Here is a 26,163-nt window from a genome sequence, read left to right as displayed (position 1 = left end):
AGGATCTCAGCGACCACTGCCTCATTGCCTGCGTCTGTTATGGGTCCACGGTCAAACGACCACCCCTCATCACTGTCAAACGCTCCCTAAAACACTTCTGCGAGCAGGCCTTTCTAATCGACCTGGCCGGGGTATCCTGGAAGGAAATTGACCTCATCCTGTCAGTCGAGGATGCCTGGTCGTTCTTAAAAAGTAATTTCCTCACCATCTTAAATAAGCATGCCCCATTCAAAAAAAATGTAGAACTATGAACAGATATAGACCTTGGTTCACCCCAGACCCGACTGCCCTCGACCAGCGCAAAAACATCCTGTGGCGTTCTGCATTAGCATCGAATGGCCCCCGCGACATGCAACTTTTCAGGGAAGGCAGGAACCAATACACTCAGTCAGTCAGGAAAGCAAAGGCTAGCTTTTTCAAACAAATGTGCATCCTGTAGCTCTAACTCCAAAAGGTTTTGGGACAGTAAAGTCCATGGAGAATAAGAGCACCTCCTCCGAGCTGTCCACTGCACTGAGGCTAGGAAACACCATCACCACCGATAAGAATTTAAATAAGCATTTCTCTATGGCCATACCTTCCTCCTGGCTACCCCAACCCCGGCCAACAGCTCAGCACCCCACCCAACAAAAGGTGGAATAAATAAATCAAATCTTTCACCCGAGTATAAGGGACAGGTGGGGACGGACAGTTAGAATAATGAGGGCTGCTGTGGTACAGCGTACAGAGCAGACCTCTGAAAACGCACTGGTCAAGTGGGCCATGGTCAAAAGTAGTGTATAAGCAATAGAGTGTTGGATGCATTCAAAGAGTTAAGAAGCTGCATGGTATTTACCAGTGACGTTAATTGGGATGACGCAGGATGTGATGACTTGTGAGTCGCTCTTCATCCTCTCCTGAGGTGTGGGCAGTGGGAGAACTCTGGACCAGTTAGTCTGCTTGTCCAGCGTGGAGGGAACGTTAGGGACAGGGTGTCGAGGTCGTTGGCCGAGACTGTCAGAGGGAGGAGCAGCCTGGAACAGTAAGTGGTGGTAAAGGTTAGGGGTTGGGTTATGGTTAAGGTTAGGGGTTGGGTTATGGTTAAGGTCAGGTTAATGGAGCTGGGTTACAGCAGAGTTACATGCAGATGGTTAGGGTTATTGATCCATAAGTGATGTAATAAAAAACCTCACAATTAGAAGTATCCTACAACATGCAAAGAAAACATTTAAACTATCTATAAAAAAATTAAACTTCATGCAGGGCCAAAGCCTGAGACTGATCTGAGACTGACCTGAGACTGACCTGAGACTGATCTGAGACTGATCTGAGACTGATCTGAGACTGACCTGAGACTGATCTGAGACTGACCTGAGACTGATCTGAGACTGACCTGAGACTGACCTGAGACTGATCTGAGACAGACCTGAGACTGATCTGAGACTGACCTGAGACTGATCTGAGACAGACCTGAGACAGACCTGAGACAGACCTGAGACAGACCTGAGACTGAGACTGACCTCTGACCTGAGACTGACCTGAGACTGACCTGAGACAGACCTGAGACAGACCTGAGACAGACCTGAGACTGATCTGAGACTGATCTGAGACTGATCTGAGACTGATCTGAGACTGACCTGAGACCTGAGATCAGACCTGAGACTGATCTGAGACAGACTGAGACAGACCTGAGACTGATCTGAGACTGACCTGAGACAGACCTGAGACTGATCTGAGACTGATGAGACTGACCTGAGACTGATCTGAGACTGACCTGAGACAGATCTGAGACTGATCTGAGACTGACCTGATCTGAGACTGATCTGAGACTGATCTGAGACTGATCTGAGACTGACCTGAGACTGATCTGAGACTGATCTGAGACTGACCTGAGACTGATCGGAGACTGATCGGGAGACTGATCTGAGACTGACCTGAGACAGATCTGAGACTGATCTGAGACTGATCTGAGACAGATCTGAGACTGACCTGAGACTGACCTGAGACTGATCAGACTGATCTGAGACTGATCAGACCTGAGACTGATCTGAGACAGACCTGAGACTGATCTGACTGATCTGACTGATCTGACCTGAGACTGACCTGAGACAGACCTGAGACTGATCTGAGACTGATCTGAGACTGATCTGAGACTGATCTGAGACTGATCTGAGACAGATCTGAGACTGACAGATCTGAGACTGATCTGAGACTGATCTGAGACTGATCTGAGACTGATCGGAGACTGATCGGAGACTGATCTGAGACAGACCTGAGACTGATCTGAGACTGATCTGAGACTGACCTGAGACTGATCTGAGACTGATCGGAGACTGATCGGAGACTGATCGGAGACTGATCGGAGACTGATCGGAGACTGATCGGAGACTGATCTGAGACTGACCTGAGACAGACCTGAGACAGACCTGAGACTGATCTGAGACTGATCTGAGACTGATCTGAGACTGATCAGACTGATCTGAGACTGATCTGAGACTGAGACTCGGAGACTGATCTGAGACAGACCTGAGACTGATCTGAGACTGATCTGAGACTGATCTGAGACTGACCTGAGACTGATCTGAGACTGATCGGAGACTGATCGGAGACTGACAGACTGATCTGAGACAGAGACTGATCGGAGACTGATCTGAGATCTGAGACTGACCTGAGACTGATCTGAGACAGACCTGAGACAGACCTGAGACTGATCTGAGACTGATCTGAGACTGATCTGAGACAGACCTGAGACAGACCTGAGACAGACCTGAGACAGACCTGGAGACAGACCTGAGACTGATCTGAGACTGACCTGAGACTGACCTGAGACAGACCTGAGACAGACCTGAGACAGACCTGAGACTGATCTGAGACTGATCTGAGACTGATCTGAGACTGATCTGAGACTGACCTGAGACAGATCGGAGACTGATCTGAGACTGATCTGAGACAGACCTGAGACAGACCTGAGACTGATCTGACCTGAGACTGACCTGAGACAGACCTGAGACAGACCTGAGACTGATCTGAGACTGACCTGAGACTGACCTGAGACTGATCTGAGACTGATCTGAGACTGACCTGAGACTGATCTGAGACTGATCTGAGACTGATCTGAGACTGATCTGAGACTGACCTGAGACTGATCTGAGACTGACCTGAGACTGATCTGAGACTGATCTGAGACTGACCTGAGACTGATCTGAGACAGACCTGAGACTGATCTGAGACTGATCTGAGACTGACCTGAGACTGATCTGAGACTGATCTGAGACTGACCTGAGACTGACCTGAGACTGATCTGAGACTGATCTGAGACTGATCTGAGACTGATCTGAGACTGACCTGAGACTGACCTGAGACTGATCTGAGACTGATCTGAGACTGATCTGAGACTGACCTGAGACTGATCTGAGACTGATCTGAGACTGATCTGAGACTGATCTGAGACTGATCTGAGACTGATCTGAGACAGACCTGAGACTGATCTGAGACTGATCTGAGACTGATCTGAGACTGACTGAGAGATCTGAGACTGACCTGAGACTGATCTGAGACTGATCTGAGACAGACCTGAGACTGATCTGAGACTGATCTGAGACTGATCTGAGACTGACCTGAGACTGATCTGAGACTGACCTGAGACTGATCTGAGACTGATCTGAGACTGATCTGAGACTGATCTGAGACTGACCTGAGACTGACCTGAGACTGATCTGAGACAGACCTGAGACAGACCTGAGACAGATCGGAGACTGACCTGAGACTGATCTGAGACTGACCTGAGACAGATCGGAGACTGATCACACACAAACACATTTATTGAGACTGATCACACACAAACACATTTACTGAGACTGATCTGAGACAGACCTGAGACTGATCTGAGACTGATCACACACAAACACATTTATTGAGACTGATCTGAGACAGACCTGAGACAGACCTGAGACTGATCTGAGACAGACCTGAGACTGACCTGAGACAGACCTGAGACAGATCGGAGACTGATCACACACGAACACATTTATTGATCACAACACATTGGAAGACAGTTCTTCCACAGTCAGAACACTACAGATCAAGAATCAATAGGATAGAAGATATAGAGAGACAGATGTACTGTAAGTAACTGATATACAGTACCAGTCAACAGTTTGGACACCTACTCATTCAAGGGTTTTTATTTTTTACTATTTTCTACATTGTAAAATAATAGTTTAGACATCAAAACTATGAAATTACACATATGGAATCATGTAGTAACCAAAAAAGTGTTAAATCAAAATATATTTTAGATACTTCAAAGTAGCCACCCTTTGCCTTGATGACAGCTTTGCTTACTCTTGCCATTCTCTCAACTAGCTTCATGAGGTAGTCACCTGGAATGCATTTTAATAAACAGGTGTGCTTTGTTAAGTGTATATTTGTGGAATTTCTCTCCTTTTAATGCATTCAGTTGTGTTGTGACAAAGGTAGGGGTGGTATGGCAAGTTAGGGGTGGTATACAGAGATAGACCTATTTGGTAAAAGACCAAGTTCATATTATGGCAAGAACAGCTCAAATAAGCAAAAGAGAAAGAACAGTCCATCATCACTTTAAGACATGAAGGTCAGTCAATCTGGAAAATGTAAAAGAACTTTGAACATTTCTTCAAGTGCAGTCACAAAAACCATCAAGCTCAAGGATGAAACTCGCTCTCATAACAACTGCCACAGGAATTGAAGACCCAGAGTTACCTCTCCTGCAGAAGATAACTTCATTAGAGTTACCAGCCTCAGAAATTGCAGCACAAATAAATGCTTCACAGAGTTCAAGTAACAGACACATCTCAACAACTGTTCAGAGAATGAAATCAGGCCTTCATGGTCGAATTGCTGCAAAGAAACCACTACTAAAGGACACCAATAAGAAGAAGAGACTTGCTTGGGCCAAGAAACACGAGCAATGGACATTAGACTGGTGGAAATCTGTCTGATGAGTTAACATTTGAGATGTTTGGTTCCAACCGTCTTTGTGAGAAGCAGAGTAGCTGAATGGATGATCTCCGTATGTGTAGTTCCCACCGTGAAGCATGGAGGGGGTGGCGTGATGGTGCTTTGCTGTGATTAATTTAGAATTCAAGGCACACTTAACCAGCATTGCTTCCACAGCATTCTGCAGCGATACTACATCCCATCTGGTTTGTGCTTAAGTGGGATTATCATTTGTTTTTCAACAGGACAATGACCCCAACACACCTCCAGGCTGTGTAAGGGCTATTTGACCAAGAAGGAGAGTGATGGAGTGCTGCATCAGATGACCTGGTCTCCCCAATCACCTGACCTCAACCCAAACGAGATGGTTTGTATGAGTTGGACCGCAGAGTGAAGGAAAAGCAGCCAACAAGTGCTTAGCATATGTGGGAACTACTTCAAGATTGTTGGAAAAGTATTCCAGGTGAAGCTGGTTGAGAGAATGCCAAGCCTATGCAAAACTGTCAAGGCAAAGGGCAAACTTTGTAGATTCTTCAATCTAAAATATATTTTGATTTGTTTAACCATTTTCTGGTTACTATGTGTTATTTCAGTTTTGTATTCTACAATGTAGAAACAGTAAAAATAAAGAAAAACACTTAAATAAATAGGTGTCCAAATTTAGATTGGTATATACCACTCTCCTCCCACTATACCACTCAGATTGGTACTGTATATACAGTGCACTCGGAAAGTATTCAGACCTAGACCTTTTCCACATTTTGTTACCTTACAGCATTATTAAAAACATTTTTTTTTTTTTTAATTCTCAACAATCCACACACACACAATACCCCATAATGAGAAAGAAAAAAAGTTTTAAAATGACTGCACTTTTGGCGCATTTTCCTACACCCGCAATAACATCTGCTAAATGTGTATGTGACAAATACAATTTTATTTTGATTGTAAGTACAAGTACAGTACCATGGTCGAAGAGAGAGAGGAGACATGAATGAGTAGTGCTGAGGGTAGGTGGGTCACCAGAGGAATCCCAGACATACATGTTTATATGTGATCATGTAATAGTGGAACAGAGTTAAGAACGTGTTGTAAGGTCACGCCACAGCGAGCTTGAAATGTTGCGGATGGAGACATCCAATTGGTACCACTACTCCCTACTCCGTCCCGCTCCGCTCCCTACTCCGTCCCGCTCCCTACTCCGTCCCGCTCCGCTCCGCTCCCTACTCCGTCCCGCTCCGCTCCGCTCCCTACTCCGTCCCGCTCCGCTCCCTACTCCGTCCCGCTCCCTACTCCGTCCCGCTCCGCTCCCTACTCCGTCCCGCTCCGCTCCCTACTCCGTCCCGCTCCGCTCCTACTCCTCCGCTCCCTACTCCGTCCCGCTCCCTACTCCGTCCCGCTCCGCTCCCTACTCCGTCCCGCCGCTCCCTACTCCGTCCCGCTCCGCTCCCTACTCCGTCCCGCTCCGCTCCCTACTCCGTCCCGCTCCGCTCCCTACTCCGTCCCCCGCTCCCTACTCCGTCCCGCTCCCTACTCCGTCCCGCTCCGCTCCCTACTCCGTCCGCTCCCTACTCAGTCCCGTCCGCTCCCTACTCCGTCCCGCTCCGCTCCCTACTCCGTCCCGCTCCGCTCCCTACTCCGTCCCGCTCCGCTCCTACTCCGTCCCGCTCCGCTCCCTACTCCGTCCCGCTCCCTACTCGTCCCTCCCGCTCCCTACTCCGTCCCGCTCCGCTCCCTACTCCGTCCCCCGCTCCCTACTCCGTCCCGCCGCTCCTACTCCGTCCCGCTCCCTACTCCGTCCCGCTCCGCTCCCTACTCCGTCCCGCTCCGCTCCCTACTCCGTCCCGCTCCCTACTCAGTCCCGCTCCGCTCCCTACTCCCAGTCCCGTCCGCTCCTACTCCGTCCCGCTCCGCTCCCTACTCCGTCCCGCTCCGCTCCCTACTCCGTCCGCTCCGCTCCCTACTCCGTCGCCGCTCCCTACTCCGTCCCGCTCCGCTCCCTACTCAGTCCCGTCCCGCTCCCCTACTCCGTCCCGCTCCCTACTCCGTCCCGCTCCCTACTCCGTCCCGCTCCGCTCCCTACTCCGTCCCGCTCCGCTCCCTACTCCGTCCCGTCCCGCTCCCTACTCCGTCCCGCTCCGCTCCCTACTCCGTCCCGCTCCGCTCCCTACTCAGTCCGTCCCGCTCCCTACTCAGTCCGTCCCGCTCCCTACTCCGTCCCGCTCCGCTCCCTACTCCGTCCCGCTCCGCTCCTACTCCGTCCCGCTCCGCTCCCTACTCCGTCCCGCTCCGCTCCTACTCCGTCCCGCTCCGCTCCCTACTCCGTCCCGCTCCCTACTCGTCCCGCTCCCTACTCAGTCCCGTCCCGCTCCCTACTCAGTCCCGTCCCGCTCCCTACTCCGTCCGCCGCTCCTACTCCGTCCCGCTCCGCTCCCTACTCAGTCCCGTCCCGCTCCTACTCAGTCCCGTCCCGCTCCCTACTCCGTCCCGCTCCGCTCCCTACTCCGTCCCGCCCGCTCCCTACTCCGTCCCGCTCCGCTCCTACTCCGTCCCGCTCCGCTCCTACTCCGTCCCGCTCCGCTCCCTACTCCGTCCCGCTCCCTACTCAGTCCCGCTCCCTACTCAGTCCCGTCCCGCTCCCTACTCCGTCCCCCGCTCCCTACTCCTCCGCTCCTACTCCGTCCCGCTCCGCTCCCTACTCCGTCCGTCCGCTCCCTACTCCGTCCCGCCCGCTCCCTCAGTCCCGTCCCGCTCCCTACTCAGTCCCTCCCGCTCCCTACTCAGTCCCGTCCCGCTCCCTACTCCGTCCCGCTCCCTACTCAGTCCCGTCCCGCTCCCTACTCCGTCTCCGCTCCCTACTCCGTCCCGCTCCGCTCCCTACTCCGTCCCGCTCCGCTCCCTCCGTCCCGTCCCGCTCCTACTCCGTCCCGCTCCGCTCCCTACTCCGTCCCGCTCCGCTCCCTACTCCGTCCCGCTCCGCTCCCTACTCCGTCCCGCTCCGCTCCTACTCCGTCCGCTCCGCTCCCTACTCCGTCCCGCTCCGCTCCCTACTCCGTCCCGCTCCCTACTCCGTCCCGTCCCCTCCCTACTCCCGTCCCGTCCCGCTCCCTACTCCGTCCCGCTCCGCTCCCTACTCGTCCCCTCCGCTCCCCACTCCATACTATACCACTCTCCCCCCCTCTCCATACTATACCACTCTCCCCCTCTCCATACTATACCACTCTCCCCCCTCTCCATACTATACCACTCTCCCCCCCTCTCCATACTATACCACTCTCCTCCCCTCTCCATACTATACCACTCTCCTCCCCTCTCCATACTATACCACTCTCCTCCCCTCTCCATACTATACCACTCTCCTCCCCTCTCCATACTATACCACTCTCCTCCCCTCTCCATACTATACCACTCTCCTCCCCTCTCCATACTATACCACTCTCCTCCCCTCTCCATACTATACCACTCTCCTCCCCTCTCCATACTATACCACTCTCCCCCCTCTCCATACTATACCACTCTCCCCCTCTCCATACTATACCCCTCCCCCTCTCCATACTATACCACTCTCCTCCCCTCTCCATACTATACCACTCTCCATACTATACCACTCTCCTCCCCTCTCCATACTATACCACTCTCCTCCCCTCTCCATACTATACCACTCTCCTCCCCTCTCCATACTATACCACTCTCCTCCCCTCTCCATACTATACCACTCCCCCACTCTCCATACTATACCACTCCCCCACTCTCCATACTATACCACTCTCCATACTATACCACTATCGTTTCCTCTCTTTCTGGCTGCCCTCACCTTCCCTTCTAAGTTCCAGTTTGTTAATTTGTCATGTACACAGTGCAATGAAATGCTGACTGGCAGATTAACATCTTGACAATGCAACAACAATAGAACTCCCTACTTTTTTAAAATGACAAATAGTTGCATAGCCTATGAAAATTACAGCCAAGCATATTTACCTGTAGAACGGGTTATAAGACCTCTATGACTCAATTCATTTAGTCAGTTCTACCACCTCAACACTGCCCATTTTAAACGGGTTAAATATCAAGTTGTTGAAAAGTTCAGCTTCCTTCCATAGGAAGCTTTGTAGTTCAGCTTCCTTCCATAGGAAGCTTTGTAGTTCAGCTTCCTTCCATAGGAAGCTTTGTAGTTCAGCTTCCTTCCATAGGAAGCTTTGTAGTTCAGCTTCCGTCCATAGGAAGCTTTGTAGTTCAGCTTCCGTCCATAGGAAGCTTTGTAGTTCAGCTTCCGTCCATAGGAAGCTTTGTAGTTCAGCTTCCGTCCATAGGAAGCTTTGTAGTTCAGCTTCCGTCCATAGGAAGCTTTGTAGTTCAGCTTCCGTCCATAGGAAGCTTTGTAGTTCAGCTTCCGTCCATAGGAAGCTTTGTAGTTCAGCTTCCGTCCATAGGAAGCTTTGTAGTTCAGCTTCCGTCCATAGGAAGCTTTGTAGTTCAGCTTCCGTCCATAGGAAGCTTTGTAGTTCAGCTTCCGTCCATAGGAAGCTTTGTAGTTCAGCTTCCGTCCATAGGAAGCTTTGTAGTTCAGCTTCCGTCCATAGGAAGCTTTGTAGTTCAGCTTCAGTCCATAGGAAGCTTTGTAGTTCAGCTTCCGTCCATAGGGGGCACCGTGCTGATGTCAGAAGAGAGGCGCTTCAGTCAAAAGCTTTCTGGGACGTGAGAGGTCCACGACGTCTCCTCCAATCACATCAGGTACCATGTCACTCCAGGGGCATTTTGCAGTGTGCCTGCTACTGCCTAGCACAGTTTATTGGATTGTTTATTTTAGTCATACAAATGTGTCAGTAAAACATTTGTTTTAAATACTGCATAGTGTGGTTATGGAAACTCAAAATAGACTTTACATTTTTGTAAATGAATAAAAAATGTTTACCATCAAAAGGTTTATTATATTATTATATGATTATATATATTATATATTAGGTTTGGGGCTGGACCAAAAACACTGGGTCAGACTACTCTCTGGGTCAGACTACTCTCTGGGTCAGACTACTCTCTGGGTCAGACTACTCTCTGGGTCAGACTACTCTCTGGGTCAGACTACTCTCTGGGTCAGACTACTCTCTGACTTTCTGCTTCCCCAAACTTCAATATGGTAACTAAACTAAACGTCAGAAATGTTTCTGCTTCTCTCCGTGGAGCTTGGCAATGCTGAAAACAAACCCTTTTCTTCTGGCATCCAAGCTGAAAGAAACACTATTTCTGAATGAATTAATCTGGTTAAAGAGCACTTACCTTCAGGTCCTAACAGAGAGGTCCACATGGGTTCAACTGGTTCCCATCCTCCTCTACCCTCCTCTCATTCTTACCCTCCACTACCCCCATGTCCATGTTAAAGCAGCTCTCTCCTCTGGGTGTCAGTTCCCAGCAGATTTAAGAGGCAACAAAATGCCACAAAAGGAACCGTCTCCTTGGAAACATTCCCCAAATAGGAAAACAAATCTAAGAGAACATTTACAGTGGATTTGTTTTTACAACAATAAGGACAGAGAGAGACACAGCGAGACAGAGACACAGCGAGACAGAGCTAGAGAACCAGACAGCGAGCAAGACATAGCGAGACAGAGGGAGCGAGTGAAACACAGCGAGTGAAACACAGCGAGACAGAGAGAGAGAGCGAGTGAGACACAGCGCGAGTGAAACACAGCGAGACAGAGAGCGAGTGAAACACAGCGAGACAGAGAGAGAGAGCGAGTGAAACACAGCGAGACAGAGAGAGCGAGTGAAACACAGCGAGACAGAGAGAGAGCGAGGGAAACACAGCGAGACAGAGAGAGAGAGCGAGTGAAACACAGCGAGACAGAGAGAGAGAGCGAGTGAAACACAGCGAGACAGAGAGAGAGAGCGAGTGAAACACAGCGAGACAGAGAGAGAGAGCGAGTGAAACACAGCGAGACAGAGAGAGAGAGCGAGTGAAACACAGCGAGACAGAGAGAGAGAGCGAGTGAGACACAGCGAGACAGAGAGCGAGTGAAACACAGCGAGCGAGTGAAACACAGCGAGACAGAGAGAGAGAGCGAGTGAAACACAGCGAGACAGAGAGAGAGAGCGAGTGAAACAGCAGACGAGAGCGAGAGAGACAGAGAGAGAGAGAGAGCGAGTGAAACACAGCGAGACAGAGAGCGAGTGAAACACAGCGAGACAGAGAGCGAGTGAAACACAGACAGAGACGAGTGAAACACAGAGAGAGCGAGTGAAACACAGCGAGACAGAGAGAGAGCGAGTGAAACACAGCGAGACAGAGAGCGAGAAACACAGCGAGACAGAGAGAGAGCGAGTGAAACACAGCGAGACAGAGAGAGCGAGTGAAACACAGCGAGACAGAGAGCGAGTGAAACACAGCGAGACAGAGAGAGCGAGTGAAACACAGCGAGACAGAGAGAGAGAGCGAGTGAAACACAGCGAGACAGAGAGAGAGAGCGAGTGAAACACAGCGAGACAGAGAGCGAGTGAAACACAGCGAGACAGAGAGAGAGAGCGAGTGAAACACAGCGAGACAGAGAGAGAGAGCGAGTGAAAACACAGACAGAGAGAGAGAGCGAGTGAAACACAGCGAGACAGAGAGCGAGTGAAACACAGCGAGACAGAGAGCGAGTGAAACACAGCGAGACAGAGAGAGAGAGCGAGTGAAACACAGCGAGACAGAGAGAGAGAGCGAGTGAAACACAGCGAGACAGAGAGAGAGAGCGAGAAACACAGCGAGACAGAGAGAGTGAAAACAGCGAGAAACACAGCGAGACAGAGAGCGAGAGCGACAGCGAAACACAGCGAGACAGAGAGAGAGAGAGCGAGGGAAACACAGCGAGACAGAGAGAGAGAGCGAGTGAAACACACGAGACAGAGAGCGAGTGAAACACAGCGAGACAGAGAGAGAGAGCGAGGTGAAACACAGCGAGACAGAGAGCGAGAGCGAGGAAACACAGCGAGACAGAGAGAGAGAGAGCGAGTGAAACACAGCGAGAGCGAGTGAAACACAGCGAGACAGAGAGAGAGAGCAGAGAGAGGAAACACAGCGAGACAGAGAGAGAGAGCGAGGAAACACAGCGAGACAGAGAGAGAGAGCGAGTGAAACACAGCGAGACAGAGAGAGAGCGAGGGAAACACAGCGAGACAGAGAGCGAGAGAGCAGAGAGAGAGAGAGAGTGAAACACAGCGAGACAGAGAGAGAGAGCGAGTGAAACACAGCGAGACAGAGAGAGAGAGCGAGTGGAAACACAGCGAGACAGAGAGAGAGAGCGAGTGAAACACAGCAAGAGCGAGTGAAACACAGCGAGACAGAGAGAGAGAGCGAGTGAAACACAGCGAGACAGAGAGAGAGTGAAACACAGCGAGAGAGAGAGTGAAACACAGCGAGACAGAGAGAGTGAAACACAGCGAGACAGAGAGCGAGTGAAACACAGCGAGACAGAGAGAGAGAGCGAGGAAACACAGCGAGACAGAGAGAGAGAGCGAGGGAAACACAGCGAGACAGAGAGCGAGTGAAACACAGCGAGACAGAGAGAGAGAGCGAGTGAAACACAGCGAGACAGAGAGCGAGAGCGAGTGAAACACAGCGAGACAGAGAGAGAGAGCGAGGGAAACACAGCGAGACAGAGAGAGAGAGAGCGAGAGTGAAACACAGCGAGACAGAGAGAGAGAGCGAGTGAAACACAGCGAGACAGAAACACAGAGACAGAGAGCGAGTGAAACACAGCAGAGACAGAACACAGAGAGAGCGAGTGAAACACAGCGAGACAGAGAGAGAGAGCGAGAAACACAGCGAGAGAGAGAGAGTGAAACACAGCGAGACAGAGAGAGAGAGCGAGTGAAACACAGCGAGACAGAGAGAGAGAGCGAGTGAAACACAGCGAGACAGAGAGACAGAAACACAGCGAGACAGAGAGCGAGTGAAACACAGCGAGACAGAGTGAAACACAGCGAGAGAGAGAGAGCGAGTGAAACACAGCGAGACAGAGAGAGAGAGCGAGTGAAACACAGCGAGACAGAGAGAGAGAGCGAGTGAAACACAGCGAGACAGAGAGAGAGAGCGAGTGAAACACAGCGAGACAGAGAGAGAGAGCGAGTGAAACACAGCGAGACAGAGAGAGAGAGCGAGGGAAACACAGCGAGAGCGAGTGAAACACAGCGAGAGCGAGTGAAACACAGCGAGACAGAGAGAGAGAAACACAGCGAGACAGAGAGCGAGGGAAACACAGCGAGACAGAGAGAGAGAGCGAGTGAAACACAGCGAGACAGAGAGAGAGAGCGAGTGAAACACAGCGAGACAGAGAGAGCGAGTGAAACACAGCGAGACAGAGAGCGAGAGTGAAACACGAGACAGAGAGAGAGAGCGAGACAGAAACACAGCGAGAAACACAGAGAGAGAGAGCGAGTGAAACACAGCGAGACAGAGAGCGAGTGAAACACAGCGAGAGAGAGAGAGAGAGCGAGTGAAACACAGCGAGACAGAGAGCGAGTGAAACACAGCGAGACAGAGAGACAGAGAGCGAGTGAAACACAGCGAGTGAGAAGAGTGAAACACAGCGAGAGCGAGAGAGAGAGAGAGAGCGAGTGAAACACAGCGAGACAGAGAGAGAGAGAGCGAGTGAAACACAGCGAGACAGAGACAGAGAGAGAGTGAAACACAGCGAGACAGAGAGAGAGAGCGAGTGAAACACAGCGAGACAGAGAGCAGAGAGAGTGAACACAGCGAGACAGAGACAGAGAGCGAGTGAAACACAGCGAGACAGAGAGACAGAGAGCGAGTGAAACACAGCGAGACAGAGAGAGAGAAACACAGCGAGTGAAACACAGCGAGACAGAGAGAGAGAGCGAGTGAAACACAGCGAGACAGAGAGCGAGAGCGAGTGAAACACAGCGAGACAGAGAGAGAGCGAGTGAAACACAGCGAGACAGAGAGCGAGTGAAACACAGCGAGACAGAGAGAGAGAGAGCGAGTGAAACACAGCGAGACAGAGAGAAACACAGCGAGCGAGTGAAACACAGCGAGACAGAGAGAGAGAGCGAGTGAAACACAGCGAGACAGAGAGAAGAGAGAGTGAAACACAGCGAGACAGAGAGAGAGAGCGAGTGAAACACAGCGAGACAGAGAGTGAGTGAAACACAGCGAGACAGAGAGAGAGAGCGAGTGAAACACAGCGAGACAGAGAGAGAGAGCGAGTGAACACACGAGCAGAGAGAGAGAGCGAGTGAAACACAGCGAGACAGAGAGCGAGTGAAACACAGCGAGACAGAGAGCGAGTGAAACACAGCGAGTGAAACACACAGCAGAGAGAGAGAGAGAGAGAGCGAGTGAAACACAGCGAGACAGAGAGAGAGAGCGAGTGAAACACAGCGAGAGAGAGAGCGAGAGCGAAACACAGACGAGACAGAGAGCGAGTGAAACACAGCGAGACAGAGACAGAGAGCGAGTGAAACACAGCGAGACAGAGAGCGAGTGAAACACAGCGAGAGAGAGAGAGAGCGAGAGAGAAACACAGCGAGACAGAGAGAGAGAGCGAGTGAAACACAGCGAGACAGAGAGAGAGAAACACAGCGAGACAGAGAGAGAGAGGAACACAGCGAGACAGAGACAGAAACACAGAGACAGAGAGCGAGTGAAACACAGCGAGACAGAGAGAGAGAGCGAGTGAAACACAGCGAGACAGAGAGAGAGAGCGAGGGAACACACAGAAACGAGTGAAACACAGAGAGAGAGAGAGAGGTGAAACACAGCGAGACAGAGAGCGAGTGAAACACAGCGAGACAGAGAGCGAGAGCGAGTGAAACACAGCGAGACAGAGAGAGAGAGCGAGTGAAACACAGCGAGCAGAGAGAGCGAGACAGAGAGCGAGTGAAACACAGCGAGACAGAGAGAGAGAGCGAGTGAAACACAGCGAGACAGAGAGCGAGTGAAACACAGCGAGCAGAGAGAGAGAGCGAGTGAAACACAGCGAGACAGAGAGCGAGTGAGCGAGCAGAGAGAGAGAGAGCGAGTGAAACACAGCGAGACAGAGAGCAAGAGCGAGTGAAACACACAGCGAGACAGAGAGCGAGTGAAACACAGCGAGACGAGACAGAGAGACAGAGAGAGTGAAACACAGCGAGACAGAGAGCGAGAGAAACACAGCGAGAGAGCGAGTGAAACACAGCGAGACAGAGAGAGAGAGCGAGTGAAACACAGCGAGACAGAGAGAGAGAGCGAGGGAAACACAGCGAGACAGAGAGAGCGAGTGAACACAGCGAGACAGAGAGCGAGTGAAACACAGCGAGACAGAGAGCGAGTGAAACACAGCGAGACAGAGAGGCGAGGTGAAACACAGCGAGACAGAGAGAGAGAGCGAGTGAAACACAGCGAGAGAGAGTGAAACACAGCGAGTGAGAACACAGCGAGAAACACAGCGAGAGCGAGGGAAAGAGCGAGTGAAACACAGCGAGACAGAGAGAGAGAGCGAGTGAAACACAGCGAGACAGAGAGAGAGTGAGCGAGTGAAACACAGGAAAGACAGCGAGACAGAGAGAGAGAGCGAGTGAAACACAGCGAGAGAGAGAGAGAGCGAGTGAAACACAGCGAGAAACACACAGAGAGCGAGTGAAACACAGCGAGACACAGAAACACAGCGAGACAGAGAGCGAGTGAGTGAAACACAGCGAGACAGAGAGCGAGAGCGAGTGAAACACAGCGAGACAGAGAGAGAGAGCGAGTGAGAGCGAGACAGCGAGAAACACAGCGAGACAGAGAGCGAGAAACACAGCGAGACAGAGAGAGAGAGTGAAACACAGCGAGACAGAGAGAGAGAGCGAGTGAAACACAGCGAGACAGAGAGAGAGAGCGAGTGAAACACAGCGAGACAGAGAGCGAGTGAGACACAGCGAGACAGAGAGCGAGTGAAACACAGCGAGACAGAGAGAGAGCGAGTGAAACACAGCGAGACAGAGAGAGAGAGAGCGAGTGAAACACAGCGAGACAGAGAGCGAGTGAAACACAGCGAGACAGAGAGCGAGTGAAAACACGAGACAGAGAGCAGAAACACAGACAGAGAGAGAGCGAGTGAAACACAGCGAGACAGAGAGAGAGAGAGTGAAACACAGCGAGACAGAGAGCGAGAGTGAAACACAGCGAGACAGAGAGAGAGCGAGTGAAACACAGCGAGACAGAGAGCGAGTGAAACACAGCGAGACAGAGAGAGAGAGCGAGTGAAACACACAGACAGAGAGAGAGAGCGAGTGAAACACACAGCGAGAGAGAGAGAGAGCGAGTGAACACAGCGAGAGCAGAGAGAGAGAGCGAGTGAAACACAGCGAGACGAGACAGAGAGCGAGTGAAACACAGCGAGACAGAGAGCGAGTGAAACACAGCGAGAGCGAGTGAAACACAGCGAGACAGAGAGAGAGAGAGCGAGTGAAACACAGCGAGACAGAGAGAGAGAGCGAGTGAAACAGAGCGAGAGCGAGTGAAACAAGCGAGACAGCGAGAGCGAGTGAAACACAGCGAGACAGAGAGAGAGAGCGAGTGAAACACAGCGAGACAGAGAGAGAGAGACGAGTGAACACAGCGAGACAGAGAGAGAGAGCGAGTGAAACACAGCGAGACAGAGAGAGAGAGCGAGTGAAACACAGCGAGACAGAGAGAGAGTGAGCGAGTGAAACACAGCGAGAGAGAGAGCGAGTGAAACACAGCGAGACAGAGAGAGAGAGCGAGTGAAACACAGCGAGGCAGAGAGAGAGCGAGTGAAACACAGCGAGAGAGAGAGAGAGGAGTGAAACACAGCGAGACAGAGAGCGAGTGAAACACAGCGAGAGCGAGTGAAACACAGCGAGACAGAGAGAGAGAGCGAGTGAAACACAGCGAGACAGAGAGAGAGAGCGAGACAGAGACACAGCGAGAGAGAGAGAGGGAAACACAGCGAGACAGAGAGAGAGAGCGAGTGAAGTGAACACAGCAGACGAGACAGAGAGACAGAGAGAGAGCGAGTGAAACACAGCGAGACAGAGAGAGAGCGAGTGAAACACAGACAGAGAGAGAGAGAGCGAGTGAAACAGCAGACAGAGAGAGAGCGAGAGTGAAACACAGCGAGACAGAGAGAAACGAGTGAAACACAGCGAGACAGAGAGCGAGTGAAACACAGCGAGACAGAGAGAGAGAGAGCGAGTGAAACACAGCAGAGACAGAGAGAGAGCGAGAGGAAACACAGCGAGACAGAGAGAGAGAGTGAAACACAGCGAGACAGAGAGAGCGAGTGAAACAGCGAGCAGAGAGAGAGACGAGAAACACAGCGAGAGCGAGTGAAACACAGCGAGAGAGAGAGAGAGAGAGCGAGTGAAACACAGCGAGACAGAGAGCGAGTGAAACACAGCGAGAGAGAGAGCGAGTGAAACACAGCGAGACAGAGAGCGAGTGAAACACAGCGAGACAGAGAGAGAGAGCGAGTGAAACACAGCGAGACAGAGAGAGAGAGCGAGTGAAACACAGCGAGACAGAGAGAGAGAGAGCGAGTGAGACACAGCGAGACGAGAGAGAGCAGAGTGAAACACAGCGAGACAGAGAGCGAGTGAAACACAGCGAGACAGAGAGCGAGTGAAACACAGCGAGAGAGAGAGAGAGCGAGTGAAACACAGCGAGAGAGAGAGAGAGAGCGAGTGAAACACAGCGAGACAGAGAGAGAGAGAGAAACACAGCGAGAGAGAGAGGAAACACAGCGAGACAGAGAGCGAGAGCGAGTGAAACACAGCGAGACAGAGAGAGAGAGCGAGGGAAACACAGCGAGACAGAGAGAGAGAGCGAGTGAAACACAGCGAGAGCGAGAGCAGAGAAGTGAAACAGCAGACAGAGAGCAAGTGAAACACAGCGAGACAGAGAGCGAGAGCGAGAGAGAGTGAACACAGCGAGAGAGAGAGAGAGAGTGAAACACAGCGAGACAGAGAGAGAGAGCGAGGGAAACACAGCGAGCAGAGAGAGAGCGAGTGAAACACAGCGAGACAGAGAGAGAGAGCGAGTGAAACACAGCGAGACAGAGAGAGTGAAACACAGCGAGAGCAGAGTGAAACACAGCGAGAGCGAGAGTGAAAGTGAGACAGAGAGCGAGAGCGAGTGAAACACAGCGAGACAGAGAGAGAGAGAGCGAGAGCGAGACAGCGAGAGGAAACACAGCAGAGAGAGAGAGCGAGAAACACAGCGAGACAGAGAGAGAGAGCGAGTGAAACACAGCGAGACAGAGAGAGAAGAGCGAGTGAAACACAGCGAGACAGAGAGCGAGTGAAACACAGCGAGACAGAGAGAGAGAGCGAGTGAAACACAGCGAGGCAGAGAGCGAGTGAAACACAGCGAGCGAGGGAAACACAGCGAGACAGAGAGCGAGTGAAACACAGCGAGACAGAGAGCGAGTGAACACAGCGAGACAGAGACAGAGAGCGAGAGCGAGTGAAACACAGCGAGACAGAGAGAGAGAGCGAGTGAAACACAGCGAGACAGAGAGAGAGCGAGTGAAACACAGCGAGACAGAGAGAGAGAGTGAAACACACAGCGAGACAGAGAGCGAGTGAAACACAGCGAGACAGAGCGAGAGCGAGTGAAACAGCGAGACAGAGAGAGAGAGAGAGCGAGTGAAACACAGCGAGACAGAGAGAGAGAGCGAGAGTGAAACACAGCGAGACAGAGAGCGAGTGAAACACAGCGAGACAGAGAGCGAGTGAAACACAGCGAGACAGAGAGCGAGTGAAACACAGCGAGACAGAGAGCGAGAAACACAGCGAGAGAGTGAAACACAGCGAGACAGAGAGAGAGAGAGAGAAACACAGAGAGAGAGAGAGAGTGAAACACAGCGAGACAGAGAGCGAGAGCGAGTGAAACACAGCGAGAGAGAGCGAGTGAGACACAGCGAGAGAGAGAGAGAGCGAGTGAGACACAGCGAGAGAGAGAGAGAGAGCGAGTGAAACACAGCGAGACAGAGAGAGTGAAACACAGCGAGACAGAGAGAGCGAGTGAAACACAGACGAGACAGAAAGAGACGAGAAACACAGCGAGACAGAGAGAGAGAGCGAGTGAGACACAGCGAGACAGAGAGAGAGAGCGAGTGAGACACAGCGAGACAGAGAGAGAGAGCGAGTGAGACACAGCGAGACAGAGAGAGAGAGCGAGTGAGACACAGCGAGACAGAGAGAGAGAGCGAGTGAGACACAGCGAGACAGAGAGAGAGAGCGAGTGAGACACAGCGAGAGAGAGAGAGCGAGTGAGACACAGCGAGACAGAGAGAGAGCGAGTGAGACACAGCGAGACACAGAGAGAGAGAGCGAGTGAGACACAGCGAGACAGAGAGAGAGAGCGAGTGAAACACAGCGAGACAGAGAGAGAGAGCGAGTGAGACACAGCGAGACAGAGAGAGAGAGAGCGAGTGAGACACAGCGAGACAGAGAGAGAGAGCGAGTGAAACACAGAGAGAGAGAGTGAAACACAGCGAGACAGAGAGCGAGAGAGACACAGCGAGACAGAGAGAGAGAGCGAGAAACACACGAGACAGCGAGACAGAGCGAGAGAGAGCGAGTGACACAGCGAGACAGAGAGAGAGCGAGTGAGACACAGCGAGACAGAGAGAGAGAGCGAGTGAGACACAGCGAGACAGAGAGAGAAACACAGCGAGCGAGTGAAACACAGCGAGACAGAGAGCGAGTGAGACACAGCGAGACAGAGAGAGAGAGCGAGTGAAACACAGCGAGACAGAGAGAGAGAGACAGAGAGCGAGTGAACACAGCGAGACAGAGACAGAGAGCGAGTGAAACACAGCGAGAGAGAGAGAGAGCGAGTGAACACAGCGAGAGAGAGAGAGCGAGTGAGACACAGAGAGACAGAGAGAGAGCGAGTGAGACACAGCGAGACAGAGAGAGAGAGCGAGTGAGACACAGCGAGAGAGAGAGAGAGAGAGAGAGAGTGAGACACAGCGAGACAGAGAGAGAGAGCGAGTGAGACACAGCGAGACAGAGAGAGAGCGAGTGAGACACAGCGAGACAGAGAGAGAGCGAGTGAGACACAGCGAGACAGAGAGAGTGAGACACAGCGAGAGAGAGAGAGAGCGAGTGAAACACAGCGAGACAGAGAGAGAGCGAGTGAAACACAGCGAGACAGAGAGAGAGAGAGAGCGAGTGAGAAACACAGCGAGACAGAGAGAGAGAGCGAGTGAAACACAGCGAGACAGAGAGAGAGCGAGTGAAACACAGCGAGAGAGAGAGAGAGCGAGTGAGACACAGCGAGACAGAGAGAGAGAGCGAGTGAAACACAGCGAGAGAGAGAGAGTGAGACACAGCGAGACAGAGAGAGAGAGCGAGTGAAACACAGCGAGACAGAGCGAGAGAGACAGAGTGAAACACAGCGAGACAGAGAGAGAGCGAGTGAAACACAGCGAGAGAGAGAGAGAGAGCGAGTGAAACACAGCGAGACAGAGAGCGAGAGCGAGTGAAACACAGCGAGAGACAGAGAGAGAGAAACACAGCGAGACAGAGACGAGTGAAACACAGCGAGACAGAGAGAGTGAAACACAGCGAGAGAGAGCGAGTGAAACACAGCGAGAGAGAGAGAGAGAGCGAGTGAGACACAGCGAGACAGAGAGAGAGAGAAACACAGCGAGAGAGAAACACAGCGAGAGAGAGAGCGAGAGCGAGTGAGACACAGCGAGACAGAGAACAGTGAAACACAGCGAGACAGAGAGAGAGAGCGAGTGAAACACAGCGAGAGAGAGAGAGAGCGAGTGAAACACAGCGAGAGAGAGAGAGCGAGTGAGACACAGCGAGAGAGAGAGAGAAACACAGCGAGACAGAGAGCGAGAGTGAAACACAGCGAGAGAGAGAGAGAGTGAAACACAGCGAGACAGAGAGAGAGAGCGAGTGAAACACAGCGAGACAGAGAGAGTGAAACACAGCGAGAGCGAGTGAGACACAGCGAGACAGAGAGAGAGAGCGAGTGAGACACAGCGAGAGAGAGAGAGGTGAAACACAGCGAGTGAGACACAGCAGAGAGAGAGAGCGAGTGAGACACAGCGAGACAGAGAGCGAGTGAGACACAGCGAGACAGAGAGAGAGTGAAACACAGCGAGAGAGAGAGAGCGAGTGAACACAGCAGAGAGAGAGAGCGAGACACAGCGAGACAGAGAGAGTGACACAGCGAGACAGAGAGAGAGCAGAGAGAGAGAGCGAGTGAGACACAGCGAGAGAGAGAGCGAGTGAAACACAGAGACAGAGAGCGAGTGAAACACAGCGAGAGACAGAGAGCGAGTGAGACACAGCGAGAGAGAGAGCGAGAGCGAGTGAAACACAGCGAGAGAGAGAGAGAGAGAGACAGAGAGAGCGAGTGAGACACAGCGAGACAGAGAGAGAGAGAGCGAGTGAGACACAGCGAGAGAGAGAGACAGAGAGTGAACACACGAGACAGAGAGAGAGAGAGAGTGAGACACAGCGAGACAGAGAGCGAGTGAAACACAGCGAGACAGAGAGAGAGAGCGAGTGAGACACAGCGAGACACAGCGAGACAGAGAGAGAGAAACACAGCGAGAGACACAGCGAGAGAGAGAGAGAACACAGCGAGAGAGAGAGAGAGAGAAACACAGCGAGACAGAGAGCGAGAGCGAGTGAAACACAGCGAGAGAGAGAGCGAGTGACACAGCGAGACAGAGAGAGAGAGAGAGAGCGAGAGAGAGACGAGAGAGAGAGAGAGCGAGTGAAACACAGCGAGACAGAGAGAGTGAAACACAGCGAGACAGAGAGCGAGCGAAACACACAGCGAGAGAGAGAGCGAGTGAAACACAGCGAGACGAGTGAGACACGAGCGAGACAGAGAGACAGAGAGTGAGTGAGACACAGCGAGACAGAGAGAGAGCGAGTGAGAAACACAGCGAGACACAGCGAGACAGAGAGAGAGAGCGAGTGAGACACAGCGAGACAGAGAGAGAGAGCGAGTGAGACACAGCGAGACAGAGAGAGAGAGAGCGAGTGAGACACAGCGAGACAGAGAGAGAAACACAGAGAGAGAGCGAGTGAGACACAGCGAGACAGAGAGAGAGAGCGAGTGAAACACAGTGAGACACAGCGAGAGAGAGAGAGAGAGACGAGTGAACACAGCGAGACAGAGAGAGTGAGAGCGAGTGAGACACGAGACGAGACGAGTGAAACACAGCGAGAGAGAGAGCGAGTGAGACACAGCGAGAGAGAGAGAGCGAGTGAGACACAGCGAGAGAGAGAGAGAGCGAGTGAAACACAGCGAGACAGAGAGAGAGAGCGAGTGAGACACAGCGAGACAGAGAGAGCGAGTGAGACACAGCGAGACAGAGAGAGCGAGTGAGACACAGCGAGACAGAGAGAGAGAGCGAGTGAGACACAGCGAGAGAGAGAGAGAGAGCAAGTGAGACACAGCGAGACAGAGAGAGAGAGCGAGTGAACACACAGCGAGACAGAGAGAGAGAGCGAGTGAAACACAGCGAGACACAGCGAAAGTGAGACACAGCGAGAGAGAGAGCGAGTGAGACACAGAGAGAGAGAGAGCGAGTGAGACACAGCGAGACAGAGAGAGAGAGCGAGTGAGACACAGCGAGAGAGAGAGAGCGAGACAGAGTGAGAAACACAGCGAGAGAGAGAGCGAGTGAGACACAGCGAGACAGAGAGAGAGAGCGAGTGAGACACAGCGAGAGAGAGAGAGAGCGAGTGACACACACAGAGAGCGAGTGAGAGAGAGAGCGAGTGAGACACAGCGAGAGACAGAGAGAGAGCGAGTGAGACACAGCGAGAGAGAGAGAGAGCGAGTGAGACACAGCGAGAGAGAGAGAGAGCGAGTGAGACACAGCTAGAGAGAGAGAGCGAGTGAGACACAGCGAGACAGAGAGAGCGAGTGAGACACAGCGAGACAGAGAGAGAGCGAGTGAGACACAGCGAGAGAGAGAGAGAGAGACAGCGAGTGAGACACAGCGAGACAGAGAGAGAGACGAGTGAGACACAGCGAGACAGAGTGTGAAACACAGTGAGACACAGCGAGACAGAGAGAGAGAGCGAGTGAGACACAGCGAGACAGAGAGAGAGAGCGAGTGAGACACAGCGAGACAGAGAGAGAGCGAGTGAGACACAGCGAGACAGAGAGAGAGAGCGAGTGAGACACAGCGAGAGAGAGAGAGCGAGTGAGACACAGCGAGACAGAGAGAGAGCAGAGACAGAGAGAGAGTGAGACACAGCGAGACAGAGAGAGAGAGCGAGTGAGACACAGCGAGACAGCAGTGAGACACACAGAGAGAGAGAGCGAGTGAGACACAGCGAGAGAGAGAGAGAGCGAGTGAGACACAGCGAGAGAGAGAGAGCGAGTGAGACACAGCGAGACAGAGAGAGAGAGAGTGAGAGCGAGACAGAGAGAGAGAGCGAGTGAGACACAGCGAGACAGAGAGAGAGAGTGAGACACAGCGAGACAGAGAGAGCGAGTGAGACACAGCGAGAGAGAGAGAGCGAGTGAGACACAGCGAGAGAGAGAGCGAGTGAGACACAGCGAGAGAGAGAGAGAGCGAGTGAGACACAGCGAGACAGAGAGAGAGAGCGAGTGAGACACAGAGAGAGAGCGAGTGAGACACAGCGAGAGAGAGAGAGAGCGAGTGAGACACAGCGAGAGAGAGAGAGAGCGAGTGAGACACAGCGAGAGAGAGAGAGAGCGAGTGAGACACAGCGAGAGAGAGAGAGCGAGTGAGACACAGCGAGAGAGAGAGAGCGAGTGAGACACAGCGAGAGAGAGAGAGAGCGAGTGAGACACAGCGAGAGAGAGAGAGAGAGAGAGAGCGAGTGAGACACAGCGAGACAGAGAGAGAGCGAGTGAGACACAGCGAGAGAGAGAGAGAGTGAGACACAGCGAGAGAGAGAGAGAGAGAGCGAGTGAGACACAGCGAGAGAGAGAGCGAGTGAGACAGAGAGAGAGAGCGAGTGAGACACAGCTAGAGAGAGAGAGCGAGTGAGACACAGCGAGAGAGAGAGAGCGAGTGAGACACAGCGAGACAGAGAGTGAGACACAGCGAGAGAGAGAGAGAGCGAGTGAGACACAGCGAGAGAGAGCGAGTGAGACACAGCGAGACAGAGAGTGAGACACAGCGAGAGAGAGAGAGAGCGAGTGAGACACAGAGAGAGCGAGTGAGAGAGAGAGAGCGAGTGAGACACAGCGAGAGAGAGAGAGAGCGAGTGAGACACAGCTAGAGAGAGAGAGCGAGTGAGACACAGCTAGAGAGAGAGAGAGAGAGAGTGAGACACAGCGAGAGAGAGAGAGAGAGCGAGTGAGACACAGCTAGAGAGAGAGAGAGCGAGTGAGACACAGCGAGAGAGAGAGAGAGCGAGTGAGACACAGCGAGAGAGAGAGAGAGAGAGAGAGAGAGAGACAGAGAGTGAGACACAGCGAGAGAGAGAGCGAGTGAGACACAGCGAGACAGAGAGTGAGACACAGCGAGAGAGAGAGAGAGAGAGTGAGACACAGCGAGAGAGAGAGAGTGAGACACAGCGAGAGAGAGAGAGAGAGAGAGCGAGTGAGACACAGCGAGAGAGAGAGCGAGTGAGACACAGCGAGAGAGAGAGAGAGACACAGCGAGTGAGACACAGCGAGAGAGAGAGAGAGAGTGAGACACAGCGAGAGAGAGAGAGCAGATCGAGTGAGACACAGAGAGAGAGAGAGAGAGACACAGCAGAGTGAGAGACAGAGAGAGAGAGAGAGAGCGAGAGAGCGAGAGAGAGAGTGAGACACAGCGAGAGAGAGAGAGCGAGTGAGACACACGAGAGAGAGAGCGAGTGAGAGAGAGAGAGAGCGAGTGAGACACAGCGAGAGAGAGAGAGCGAGTGAGACACAGAGAGAGAGAGAGCGAGTGAGACACAGAGAGAGAGAGAGAGAGAGAGAGCGAGTGAGACAGAGTGAGACACAGCGAGACAGAGAGAGAGAGCGAGACACAGCGAGACAGAGAGAGCGAGTGAGACACAGCGAGAGAGAGAGAGAGAGAGAGAGCGAGACACAGCGAGAGAGAGAGAGAGAGAGAGAGAGCGAGTGAGACACAGAGAGAGAGAGAGAGAGAGTGAGACACAGAGAGAGAGAGAGAGAGACAGAGCGAGTGAGACACAGAGAGAGAGAGAGAGAGAGCGAGTGAGACACAGCGAGACAGAGCGAGTGAGACACAGCGAGACAGAGAGAGAGCGAGACACAGCGAGACAGAGAGAGAGCGAGACACAGCGAGACAGAGAGAGAGCGAGACACAGCGAGACAGAGAGAGAGCGAGACACAGCGAGACAGAGAGAGAGCGAGACACAGCGAGAGAGAGAGCGAGACAGAGCGAGAGCGAGACACAGCGAGACAGAGCGAGTGAGACACAGCGAGACAGAGCGAGCGAGACACAGCGAGACAGAGCGAGTGAGACACAGCGAGACAGAGCGAGCGAGACACAGCGAGACAGAGCGAGTGAGACACAGCGAGACAGAGCGAGTGAGACACAGCGAGACAGTGAGACACAGCGAGACAGAGCGAGTGAGACACAGCGAGACAGAGCGAGTGAGACACAGCGAGACAGAGCGAGTGAGACACAGCGAGACAGAGCGAGTGAGACACAGCGAGACAGAGCGAGTGAGACACAGCGAGACAGAGCGAGTGAGACACAGCGAGACAGAGCGAGTGAGACACAGCGAGACAGAGCGAGTGAGACACAGCGAGACAGAGAGAGTGAGACACAGCGAGAGAGAGAGTGAGACACAGCGAGAGAGAGAGTGAGACACAGCGAGAGAGAGCGGGAGACACAGCGAGACAGAGCGGGAGACACAGCGAGACAGAGCGAGTGAGACACAGCGAGACAGAGCGAGTGAGACAGAGCGGGAGACAGCGAGAGAGTGAGACACAGCGAGTGAGACACAGCGAGAGAGAGCGGGAGACAGCGAAAGACAGGCAGACAATAAAAAGTTTAGTTTTCTTTGGTACTCTTTGGTGGGGGGGGGTTCTGGGTAATCGCAGTACTGAGGCATGATTGGTAATCACAGAGAGAACGCAGTCATTATGGAACCCTGTCATTATGTAACCCCAGGCTGCTGGGACTCTTAACAGGTTGGAACCCTCGTATGCGACACACACATTCCTAACATACTGCAGCTCAGATGTCAAATTACTATTATTCTACAACCTGTATCTGACTCTACAGGAACTAGGAAAACAATCTGCTC

The 26,163-nt window shown here is 52.5% G+C and overlaps 1 protein-coding gene across 2 annotated transcripts in view; it reads right to left on the bottom strand.

Annotated features, from left to right (window-relative positions):
- The window catches only part of LOC118400710 (actin remodeling regulator NHS-like), a 109,419-nt gene that overhangs the window by 29,951 nt on the left and 53,305 nt on the right, over nucleotides 1–26,163 (bottom strand). For both annotated transcript variants that reach the window (XM_052475784.1, XM_052475785.1), the window contains one exon: nucleotides 836–1,013. In XM_052475784.1, coding sequence (XP_052331744.1) covers nucleotides 836–1,013 — 178 coding nt within the window. The remainder of the gene's footprint in view (nucleotides 1–835; nucleotides 1,014–26,163) is intronic.

Source organism: Oncorhynchus keta, chromosome 22 (genome assembly GCF_023373465.1).
Source record: "Oncorhynchus keta strain PuntledgeMale-10-30-2019 chromosome 22, Oket_V2, whole genome shotgun sequence".
Taxonomy (NCBI): domain Eukaryota; kingdom Metazoa; phylum Chordata; class Actinopteri; order Salmoniformes; family Salmonidae; genus Oncorhynchus; species Oncorhynchus keta.
Note: the sequence above shows the minus strand (reverse complement) of the source record. Positions and strands in the feature narration are given on the sequence as shown.